The 12,706-nt window shown below is 40.4% G+C and overlaps 1 protein-coding gene across 2 annotated transcripts in view; it reads right to left on the reverse strand.

Moving 5' to 3' along the window:
* The window catches only part of LARS2 (leucyl-tRNA synthetase 2, mitochondrial), a 177,811-nt gene that overhangs the window by 68,237 nt on the left and 96,868 nt on the right, over positions 1–12,706 (reverse strand). For both annotated transcript variants that reach the window (XM_011981097.1, XM_011981098.1), the window contains 2 exons: positions 6,822–6,929; positions 4,526–4,685 (listed from right to left, as the gene is read on the reverse strand). In XM_011981097.1, coding sequence (XP_011836487.1) covers positions 4,526–4,685; positions 6,822–6,929 — 268 coding nt within the window. The remainder of the gene's footprint in view (positions 1–4,525; positions 4,686–6,821; positions 6,930–12,706) is intronic.

Raw genomic sequence — 12,706 nt, forward strand, 5'->3', positions numbered from 1 at the left:
CTAAGCGAAAGGAGCCAGACAATAAGATGACAAATACTATATTTGATTCCATTTACATGAAATGTCCAGAATAGGCAGATCTTTGGAGACAGATGGTAGATTAGTGATTGCCCAGGGCTGGAGATTAGGCAAGAATTGGGGAGGGATGACTGCCAGAGGGTCTGAGATTTCTAGGATGATGAAAATGTTCTAAAATCGACAGTGGGGATGGTTGTATAAATTTGCGACTATATTAAAAACCATGGAATTCTATATATTAAGTAGGTTATTACATGGTATGCTCAGTTGTTACAAAAGAAAGTAACATGAAAAAATGTAGTGTACGGCTTGAAAGAGTTGAACTGCTTTTTATTACACAGAAAAGTTATATTATACCAGTTTCTCAGGTAGGACAAAAATTAGTCTTTGAACTTAAATATTGGCAGATTTGCAATGAATGCATGGTAGCAGCTCACATGCTATACCTGGTCAAAATCTATTTCCTAGAAACAACATAATTAAAATCAAAGTTCCTGAATAGGTCTCTAGTGTTCTCCATATTTCTCGTGTTTCCTTTGCAATTACTAACGTGTTCAGCAATCACTCCTGTGCTAGTGATGTGAAGCAGGAATCCTGAAATCTGAAGAAACTGAAGCATTTCACAAAGTAGTTAGATAACAGCAAAACACTTTAGTAATTACCAAGAAAACATTAGACAAAAAGGTATCTGTCCTTCGCTGTCAGGGCACCCACTGCAAAGAAGGCAGTCTCTCCCACCCTCTGGAAAAACAGACAAGTGACTTTTATTTGGTGTTCACCAAGGCAGCAGTCCATATAACTAGTTCCTAGGCATACTTCATGGAAACAGGGCTCCGTGGTCAACTGGGTGTGACAAGTGTTGCCTATGACTTCCTCTCTCAGACAGTTGCAGTGCACATTAGCACAGCAAAGATTCTGAGAAGTCCAAAGCAAAGATACCTGTTTATTTTTGTTTATTCCAGATTTTTTGAGCACACAAGCTTTTCCCTTCACATAATATCAAAGAATTCTACTTGAAACAGTTTGATGGAAAACCAAACCATTACCCCAGAATTACAGATCTGCTCTCACCCTTTGTCCTCACCTCATACCGATGCTATGGAGACAAGAGCAAAACAACAGTGAGCAATTAATTAATATTTAATGTCCTGGGGCTTCCAGGGAGGCTCTTGCTCTCTAATGTGCCTATAATGTGTCAATAACAACACAGTTCCAAGTTGTCCTTTAGAAAGACCTCATCTGCCCTTTCAGCAAAAAATATATTGTGTAGATAGTTGGTGACTCAGAGCTGAAATGTGTGGTTCCAAAGCCCCAGGGTTTGAATATTTTAATATTAGGAAAGTAAGAAAAGATTTCAGGAAAAGACAGAACAGCTTCTAGAACTCTGATGATATTTCCCCCATTGATGCCTTTTATGGTTTCTAGTTCCTATCAAGTCAGAGCTTACATAACATGACTTAAGTCAGATTTGGTCAGCTGAGAAAAGGAGGCGACGTCAATGATTATGGAAATAAACTAAATTTTAAGAGCTCTAGGGGAGCACCTTGCTTTTTTTCCTCTCTTAAAGGAATCTGTGCCAAATTAAGGATGCTAAGTAAAAACAGTTCATTTAGCCAATAACATCGGCAACCCAGTTGGCCAGGCTAGAAATCAAGGAATCATCTGGGGATCCTCCACCCTCGCAGCTTTCCACAGACCTCTCAGATGGGTTCCCTCCCTCCATCCTGACCCCTGCTGTTCTGGAGGCCTCGCCATCTCTTTCCACAATTAATGGGGTCAGCCGGCCTGCCACTCTAGCATCGCCCTGGCCACATGGGTCACTCTCCTCCACAGGGCCCCTCAGGGCTCCTTCTCTACCCACAAGGTCCTCCAAGACCACCTTGGCTGGCAGCCCCATTACGTGCTCTGCCAAGAAGGCTAAACTTACAAAGCTTATGAGACCTTCCTTAAGTCACATGGATGGATCTAGGACAAGAATCTTGGTCATCTTGAGCCAAATCAGGAGCTGATATGTAGAAATAAACTTAGCAACAACAGGAGCTCATGTTTGAGAATTGAAACTCCTGCAAATGATAAATTTAGTCACAACTGTGCACTTCCATGACACTCAGTGGTCACTGCTTTAACACAAATCATCCTTAAAACCTGACATTCGATGGAAAAAATGAGGTGGTCAGCAATGGTAAATGACAGCAGTGATACAACATCCTGGTTTAAAATGTAACCCCAAAAGCCAGAAGAGGCATAAATCATACATTCCTAGGGTAATCTGAATGCACCTTTTGGTGAATTACACTCAATACACTGTACTGGCCTTCTGTGACTATGATGTCAAAATCCAGGGACTTGATGTGCAAATTAATCCAGAGATTTTGAATACATTGATATCTGCAAAAAGAATATTTCTACTCTGAAGATTAGAACTGGAAAATTTTATTGGCAAGTATAATGTTCCATTTGGAATAATTTTAGAGATTATTAAAAAGAGGGGAGAAAATAATGAGTCCTTCAAATGGAACATTACACTTGGCACTAAATTTGCCAAAATGAAATGACTAGGCTAGGTCAGGTGTGTCGATATCCATGTGGTCATGAAAACAGTGCTGTCTGCATGTACAAAAAAATTCCTCAATTTCCTACATATGAAAATGTTTTGAAGGTATACAGTGCCTTTCATCTCAGGAACTCCATCCTCCATAATTTGTTAGCTCCTTAACAAATTATAGCTCCCCTATTAATATTCTCTTATTTTCATTTGTGTCCCCAAATTAGCTATAAGAGAAAATGTGAGGGCTAGAGATGTTTCCACGTTTTAGTTCTTCAATTTTAGATATTATTCAGCCACCATAGCCCTCAAGGAATATCAAGTTGCTCATGAAGAGTAAAAACTATGAGATTTCCCTTTAAACTAAACAGTTGAAAAGTATCCAGTTTTTCTTTTGAGCAAGTAGAGAAAATAAACCTGAGAGAGATAGCTATATTGGGCTTTATAAGCACACAAAGAAATTTTAACTCAAAAGACTCTTTTCTCTATTTCAATGCATATCACAAAGAGGTGAAACTGAGGGGTGACATCTGCCTTGTGTGGGGTGAGTGGCATAAGCATCTGGCTGTCCTCTGTTCTGCCTCCCAGGGGCATCCAGTTAAGACTGAAATGTCTCATCTATGCCCCACCATGAGTGCACGCAGCAGGCTCTTTAGAAAGTGCTCACTGATTTGAATCCGGCTTTAATGGTCTAAGTAAACAATTAAAATTTTAAGCAGAGAGAAATTGGGATGACATTGTCTATCTCTCCAGCCTAGTATTAGGCAGTGTTTCATTCCGGTCATTTCAAAGGTGGCAACTTAATATCATCATCCAAAACATTTTTTTAGTCAAATGCTATTTCAGACCCCAATAATTCAGATTGTATACTTTGGGTTGAAGTTTATAGTTCATGAAAGAGAATAGGGATGAGATATTTGTGGAAATATTTAAAGTACTTCAGAGACTTATTTCTACCTTAGAATGGACTTCTTTTCACCTACCCAGGCTTCATATCCCTTTCTCTGGTAAGAGCCCTCAAGTTTGTTTTGGAGAGCTCCCCCCTCCTCCCTGGGGACAATCTTTGTGGTCTACCAAGGAAGGTGCCTGGCCTCCCTTTGCCAAGAAAGAGGCTGGGGGCCCCCGTTACACCAGTCAAACACTTTTCCCTGCGAGAGGAGTCTTGAACCAAGTGCTTCAGGCACTGAAGGTGGGGTTAGAGCAGAATTACTGACAGTGGCATTCAGGGGACTGTCTGTGAGTTCCTGCTCCCCAAACTCTCAGGGCTGCACTCTCCCAGTCTTCTTTCGGACTGGCTCTTCAGCTGTCCCTCTAGCAACGGTCTTCCCCACAGCCTTCCAATGTGTTCCCCTTTCCTCTGGGTTAGTCAGAGATGGATTCTGTTGCTTGCAACCACAGAATCTTCAAATCTTCAGGGACCAAGTACAACTTGATATGCCGGTTCTAAGCCAACTTGATAAAGCAGGTATGTTAAAAATCTGTATGGAGCAAGATGCTGCTCAGATGACCACATGAATTCTTTAAAACAATAAAATTAAGTTGGAAAAGTTTGCTCTCATTCTTACTGGCTTCCCTCTGGTCTCTGACAGTGTAGCTTTATTTGATGGTGAAACTATAAATTAGGAGAAGATTCTATTCCTAATAGAATAGATTCCTATATCTTTTCCTAATTTATAACTAGGAGAAAAGAACTTTAGATTATATTGAAAGGGAGAGAGCTGCGCTTTCAATCAGAAGCTCAAGACACAGACAAACTAGTAACTCATGGAGAAACCAGGGGTAATAAAAAGATTTTCAGAGCTCTTTTTTATCCTCATGTTTCAAAATAAAAACAAAAAGTAAGGCTAAGGCAAAGAACAACCCATGCAAGATGATATACAGGAAAGGACCTTGAACTCTGGGAGGAGCCATCCAAATGTAAGGTAGCAATCCTACTACCTGAGCCGTAACTTGCCAGCTCACCTTTGCCAGGGACAAGGGCCATCCTCAAGGCTTCCTTCAGAGAGCTGTGCCCGTGTAGGAGTCTGTGGCTGGGCGAGATGGCCACATGGGAGGTGCCATAAATGGCTTCAGGGGTGGCCGTATAGGCAGTCAGCTTTTCTCCTGTGGCTTGACCATGAACCTGGTGGTAGGAAAGAAGAGTGATGTCATTTCTCAGTCCTCCCTTTGGGCTGTGTTGCTCCCTAACTGTATCCCCTTCCCCTTCCCTCCTCATTCCCCAACAGTGACCACAGCTCTGACCACTGGGCCAGGGGTGTGGGGATTAAGATGGTGCCTGGCAGAAGCTGAGAAGAGGATCATAGTTCCTTTTTCAGAAACACCTCCTACCACTTGCCCCACACCGGGCATGCAGGCATTCCCAAGTTGAAGGTGGTTCAAGAATGCTCAGAAAGACACGTTCCTGGCTTTTCTGGCTCCTTTGTTCACAAATCAAAAATAACTATTAGTGTTATATTGTTTGTGTTCTGAGAAAGAAGCTGTATTTTTCTTCAAGGATATAAGGGTAGAGTAAAAAAATAAAAAAAAAATAAAAAAAAAATAGGCATCTACTTTTCTAACAAGAAAAACAGGTGCCAAGGTTATTACTGTTTTGAAGAGAGAAAGGATGGCCTGAGCTGAGTTCATGACTATGAGTCCCAAGAGCTGGTTAAAATGCCTTCTAAGAGGCACACATTAGCCATCTACTGAGTGCCAATTAATATGACAGACATGGAGGACACAGAATGGACAGGTGCTACTTCCTTCGTTCATTTATTCAAACACATTGACAGAGTGCCAATGATGAGCTAAAAGACAGTCTACCACATGGCCTAAGTGCCAGTTAGGTGTCACCTATGGAGTCAGAACTGGGGCACAGAGGCATAGATGTGGCCTACCCTGTAGGACTGAGACGCTTCCTTCCTGAGACACTATGTTGCCCCATCTCATTTTCAGGTGGGTCTAGGGATGGAGATAACACCATGTTCATAGTAAAATGTTGGGCAAAGGAGAAAGTGTAGAAGATACTCCACACGTAGTAGCCGGCAGGCCCAGAGACCCACACCAAACGCTAGTTAAGAAGCAAAGGTCTTCGACGTGAGGACCAGACTCAGGCTAATGCAAAGGCCCTGAAAGAGATGGCCTTGCACATTTAAACAAAAGTCACGGCAGGACTGAATTTCAGAACTCTCGTCACCTTCTTGGGAAAGCAGTAAGAGGAAAAGCTCAGTCCAGGATTTGTTATTGAAATGTTTCCAAAGTACACACTCCCTTATGGGAGGCTTTCCATGTTTGCAGTCGGAGTACGTTGGATCACTTTTGTGAGGAGGCTGCACAGGGAATTATGAGCTCAGTGGCAAGCGGCAGGTGCTTGCAGACACCAGGTATGGCTGTCAGCATGCAAGAGTCTAGAAAGGAAGGCCAATGTCGTCTCAGCTGCTGCTTCCTCCTCCTAAAGGTTTTTGACTGGGACAAAGGTGAGGGCAGGTTTGGCGCTAAATGAACAGAGCAGAAAATCTTGATGACAGAAGGAGAAATCAGAAGGATTAAAAAAAGAACACCCAGGTAAAAAATAGCAATAGAACAACTCTCTTGTCATTAGAGACAAAGAGAGAAGTTTTAGGGGCCCCTTCCAGAACAGGTGGGCCCTATATTGTGACTTTTCAGCAGTGTTTCCACAGCAGTTTCAAACACAATCCCTAAGCTCTAAGTCCATCTAATTTTGAAATGGTGCTACAGTTAGCTTCTGCTTCCTTGGCTTTTAATCTGCTTTGTGACATGATCCCCTTTGAGACTACAATGAGAGTAATGGACCCATTGCTCAGGAAAATGCCCACACAAACACTTTGTACATAAAATTTCAGGGAGTTCATGGACCCCTGAAGACCTTCTGTGTCTGTGCTGTCCAATATGGTAGCCAGTAGCAATATGTGGCTATGAATCACAGCACTTGAAATATGGCTAGTATATATTATAAATGTAGAATACGGATTTCAAAGACTGTACTAAAATGTAAACTCTTTCTTTAATAAATCATTTTTTATTGAGCCCATTGTGAAATGGAATCATTTTGGTTATAATGGGTTAAATAAAAGAGGTTATTAAAATTCATTTCACCTGTTCTTTGCACTTTTAAAAAATGTGGCTACTAGAAAATTTAAAATTGTGTATGTTTGGACTGTGCTGCTGGGGAGTCCCAAGTTGCTGGTTTACTCAATGAGTCCCAAATGTAGAGGAGATTTGTAAGCATGAATTGCTGGAGCTGCTATCACTTGATCACCTTTAATGTGAAGTCCAGGTGGCAGCCCACACAGTCCCCGATCCAGTGGGCTTGCATGCCTTTTATTCCATACCATTCTGGAAGGTCTGCCAACGCGTCCTGCATGGCCTGTGCAAAAGAAAAGAGAACAAAGAAGTAGAGGCACAAGGCTTATTTAAGAAGAAGCAAATGATTTGCAGCTTGTTAAGGCAGGAAAAGCAGGGACACTAAAGGAGATTCAGGATTTAGCTCTCTCCTTGTTCACTAAGTCAGGGGAAGCCAGGAAAGGTTAGAAACAGATGCATTCATTATGACTCAGTTCAGTGAGATGGGTTTGACCGATTTTGCTGTCCCAAGTGAGTCAAGGTTTCATAGAAAGAAGAAAATTCACAAAGGTCATAATTCACATCTTTGGCAAACGTGTTTAGTACATTCTCTCCCATAGTCTAGGAACTAAAACAATTAAGTTCGAGTTTATGAATTTTGAAACTCTAAGTCATTCATGAGTGTTCCACAACTAAACAATATCATACATAGGACATTATAAAGTTTATCTTTGTATTTAAAAAATACTAATTTTATAAATATATAAGGGAAACATGAGATTAATTTGTATAAACATTTGCCATTAGAAAATTGATTTTTATCCTGTCTACTTTTAATCCTAAATTCCTTTAAAATGGAAGTCTTTATATAAATTATTCTCTATGGCCTCAAGCACACACCACCCCTTATTTGATAATGAGATGTGTTCCTTCAACAGATGGATTTAAAAGCCAATCATATTTGTAATGTGAAGATCCCAATTTTAAATTCCTTTACATGACGGTTAATAGAGGCAATATAATGATGCTTTGTTTGGTGTTTTATAATTCATAAAGTGCTTTTCATATATCTCTTCCCACACTCTGGTATGGTAGCTCATTTTCAGAACAGGTTATGTGGCCCATGCAAGCTCACAGGAATTGATGAGCCAGGACTAGAACCTAGATTTACTAACAGTGTTCTTTCTGCTACAGCACAAAGATTCTTATGTCAATGTATGATAAAAAAACAAAACAAAACAACAGGCCAGGTGAGGTGGCTCATGCCTGTAATATCAGCACTTTGGGAGGCTGAGGCGGGCAGATCACCTGAGGTCAGGTGTTCGAGACCAACCTGGCCAACATGGTGAAACCCCGTCTCTACTAAAAATACAAAAATTAGCCAGGTGTGGTGGTGCTTGCCTGTAGTCCCAAGTACTTGGGAGGCTGAGGCAAGAGAATTGCTTGAACCCAGGAGGCAGAGGTTGCAGTGAGCCAAGATTACACCACTGTACTCCAGCCTGGGTGACAGAGCGAGACTCTGTCTTAAAAAAAAAAAAAAAACACACACACACACCCCCAAAGCATTTTCCATATTTGTCATCTATCTACGCAATCTATCACTTTAAAATAATTCAATAGGCTATATACTTGTTTTATATGATCACCCATATTTCATTTTACAATAAAAATGTAAAGCAAAACAACAAAAAAACCATAACTGCTAAGTTTGGTATTGTGTAGGCTGCAATCCTTAATCCCACAGTGCTCCTGATCTGAATTCAGAGAGTATGGCATAGGGAAATGTTGGCCTGTGATCTCTATGGCTCAACTGCAAACTCTGATTTTTCTTTATATTCCACACAGGCCCTGGCCCAAAGCCTAGAACTGTGCCTCATCTTGGGCAAATGCTCATTAAATTACCATTTAATTCCCTGTACTCAAGGGAGAGAATTAGAGAGCAGTACTACAGAAGCAGATCCCCAGGCATCTGAGAAGGGAAGTAGTAACCTTTGCAGAATAATTCGTAAGTACCAGGCACTTTTATGTATGTTGCCTCATTTAATCTTCACATCAACAGCACAAGTCAAGTCCACATCCCAGATGAGGAAACAAGTCTCAGAACTTTCCCCTAAGTCACTCCGTAAGTATGGGATGGAGCTGTGGAAGCAACACTTGAAGCAAGATGTAGCTGACTCCCAAGTCCATGTTGAGTCTGATACTCTGCTATGCAATTACTACTTTATAACAACAGTACTTACATTCAGCTTTCCCATATCTGTATTTCAGACAGTTTCAGCTTATCATACTCTAACTAAAAGGCATGTATTAGAGATCCATCTGCTTCTATTATCTTATTTATATATTTATTTTCTTCCTAGAAGGAAGACTCTGGACATAGAGCCATAGGGCTGATGTCATCAAAATCCCCTCTCTTTATAGATGAGGACACACAGGCCCAGAGAGCAATCTGCCCCATACCACTTAGCTAATTGGAGCCAGGCCTGAGACCACTGTACTCAGGTCTCTTGGTTTATTACTCAGCTTGAAAGGGGACAAACTTGCTACCACATCCCATTCCCTTCCCCACTGACACTTAGGAGTATAACCAGTCACAGGCTCAGCACAGTTTCAGAACACTGTGGGGTGACCCAGAGGCACAGGATCAACTGGCTTAAATGCCACACCAGATTCAGAGGCTGGAGATGCTGCTGGTACCAATGGCAGCAATCGCTTAACCAGACCATTTTGGGAAAAGATTGTGGCTGTGCCCTTGTTCTCCCCTAATTTCTGCCCGAGCTTGGATCTCCGGTTTTCTCATTCAACTGTGAGTAAACTGATTCTCTTCTAATCAATTCCTCTTTGGCTTAAGTTAACCAGAGTAACTTTATGTTGTTTGCAACCAAGTTTCCTAACTAACATCAATGGATTATAAAAATTTCAATATCCTGACACATATATATCTATATTAGCTAATATAGTAATGCCTCGAAAGTCACTATAGCAAAAGTAGATCTTGAATATGTTAATTATATACTAATACAACATGTTAATAAACAATCTTCTGATAAAATTAAGTACTCTAGAATGCTTTTCAATTTTTAGACAATTTAGGGGGTCTTAAATGTCAACAAGCATGCAAGTATATTATAAACTTTGAAAATGACCAATAGCTTTTCCTCTCCAAAGACCGATGAGGCTCCATTTAACTTCCAAGCAAACCCATATGTGGTCTAATGGGATCTGATGTCTTTCCATCATATCAAATCCACATTACATGGTCTGAAAATTGGCTCTATCTCCCTGACTGGGTCCAATTCTGATAGCACTTTACATCCATTCCTTTACCAGCATTACTGAGCCACTAGTGTATTAGCCCTCTCATTGTGCTTTTTCTTCTAGATTTAATCGTCAAGGCTGGGACTAGCTTAAAATATTCAGATCTTGCTGAGGATGACAGATTCAAATAGGATGAAATGTGAATGCTTTCATATGCTAATTCTGGAACAATGCCTGCTTAAAACCTAACCAAATCTATGAATATTTTTAAAAACCAAAAGAAAATTTTAAAATTAACTAAATGAAATCAACATCTCAAACAACTCTGCAAGCTCTTTTAAGTCCCCACTGTATAATGAACACATGATTCCAGACTGTTTTCTGATTAACAGGGCTTCAGAAAGTACCTTGTCCAATACTGCTGATAACCTCTCCTTCAACCCTGGGCTGGCCCAGACCAGGGCTCCCCCAGAATAAGAATGATGTGAGTAGTTACAGTGCTACAGCTGTTTAAAGAGCTATTTTTGTTTGTTTGGGGTTTTTGTTGAGTTTATATCCTTCCCCCCTCCTTTTTTTTTTTTTTTAAGTGTTGTAATCACAGTGATAGTAGATGGTATTCACTTCATTTCATGTCTTTACATCTGGCAGACAGGACTGGTATGTGTACCTCTTCCCTATACCGGCCAATCTTAATTTATAGAAATCCCACTGGCTCACAGAATCCAAAAACCTGGGAAAATAGCAGGTTTTTAGATTCTCTTTAAAAGTGCTATGAAACCCTTTTCAAATCAAATCTGAGGGAACCCAATATGTGAGTGTTGAATGAAATGCCCTTTCTCTCCTCTAATTCCTCAATTCCTCGCTATCTACTCCCAAGGCTTTGAAACACTTCAGAAATCATTAACTTATTTAACACCTCTCATTTAATAAATTTTAAAAATGGGGTTGAGAGGTCATGTGATTTCCCTAAACTCAGGCGGTCAGCAGCAGATCCAAGATAATGAATTATCCAGATCTTCTGATTATAAAGTTTCCTTGTGGTTGCTATTTGGCCTATATAGAAGTAATGTCGTTTGCAAAGGGGCCTTAAATCCGTTTGTGCTAGGATGTGTCTGAAAAGACTGCCACTGTCACTCTAGGGTACACCATCTGAACGAAGATGTTTGAAGAAATTGAAATAGAACTAGGCATTCATGAGTCAAGATGAGCCAGTGTTTAAGAACATGCACCAATAAAAGATGGGCTGAAGTAACATCCAATCAAAAAGGTTTTAGTAATACAAAATATAATCAGGAATAAGAGAGAGAAAGATTAAAACTAAAAAGCTGGGGATAAAAAGAGGATTAAACATAACATGGCTTATATGACTTTCTCTTCAAAGAAGCAGAAATAATGCTAGGAATAAATCCATACTTTCCAAGAGAGAAAGTTAAACTGAAGCTTTAAGAACAAGATACGACACGACCACAAATGAGAATTCTAGAAAAAGTGGGTTGAAAACATGACACATTTTAGAAGACCCAGGTAAAAAAAAAAGTGCAAGCAAACTGAGAAGTACAGACCCTTTAAAACAAGTGGATGTATTAGCTACTAAGGGGAGGGTGGATAATCAAAAACCTTAAGAGCTGGACACAGATTTGACAGAATGGAAGACACAAGATTGAATGACAACATCTAATTAAAATGCACACTTTTTAAAAGCTTGACACTTAGCATACTTATAAATCAGTGTGATCTGATTTGCAATTATTTTTGAATTATGATTTATAAATATTTTTCTAAAACTTATTCTTGTTGCCAAAATTTCTTTATTCTTTTTTTGGGGTGGGGAAGGGGGGAATCATTTCAATGCAATCACTTTAAAGGCACAATATATATTTAAGTTCTAAAAAAGGAAAATCAATTCTGAAGGCAGCAAAATGTTTAAAAATATAGATATTTCCTCTAGAATATTCTGGAGGAATGAGCTTTCTCTCACACTCTAGTCCCCTGACTAGACTCTGGCATGACGATTTATATATTTAAAAAACCCGGCCGGGAGCGGGGGCTCATGCCTGTAATCCCAGCACTTTGGGAGGCCAAGGCAGGCGGATCACGAGGTCAGGAGTTCAAGACCAGCCTGACCAACATGGTAAAACGCCGTCTCTAATAAAAATACAAAAATTAGCCGGGCATGGTGGTGGGCGCCTGTAATCCCAGCTGCTCAGGAGGCTGAGACAGAAGCATCGCTCGAACCCAGACAGCAGAGGTTGCAGTGAGCCGAGATAGCACCACTGTACTCCAGCCTGGGCGACAGTAAGACTCTGTCTCAAAAAAACAAAAACCAAAAACCAAAAAAACCCACTTGGCATGATGACTACCTTGTTTGACTTTAGAGAAGACATGACAAATACATAAATATAATAAAGCCTCCCTATGATAGCCCTGCGTCAACCTCTCATTGGAATGTGATATGTATTCCAAGCAAAATCCATTTGTTGTAGCATCACAATGCAAAACATTTATTTGCAAATACCATTGTACTATCCGAGAGTCTCAATTCCAATGAAAGTGCTGTTAACCCAGCAGGGAAATAATCCATTCCGAGCAAGGCATCCTGCTAATGATATATGACTTGCCAACAAGGTGTGGTTTTGTGGGATTTCAGGGCAAGAGGAAAAGAGGCACCACGCAGCCACACATAGAAGTGCACAGCCCAGAGCTATGGGAAAGTGAGGGACAAACCAAGTGCTATAGAATAGCTTCCAATAAAAGGACTCGTATACATGTAAATGGTGTCACTGGTGCTAGAAAAGAAGGATGTGCTTTCTAGGTATGCCCATT

This window comes from Mandrillus leucophaeus, unplaced genomic scaffold (genome assembly GCF_000951045.1).
Source record: "Mandrillus leucophaeus isolate KB7577 unplaced genomic scaffold, Mleu.le_1.0 Scaffold22, whole genome shotgun sequence".
Taxonomy (NCBI): domain Eukaryota; kingdom Metazoa; phylum Chordata; class Mammalia; order Primates; family Cercopithecidae; genus Mandrillus; species Mandrillus leucophaeus.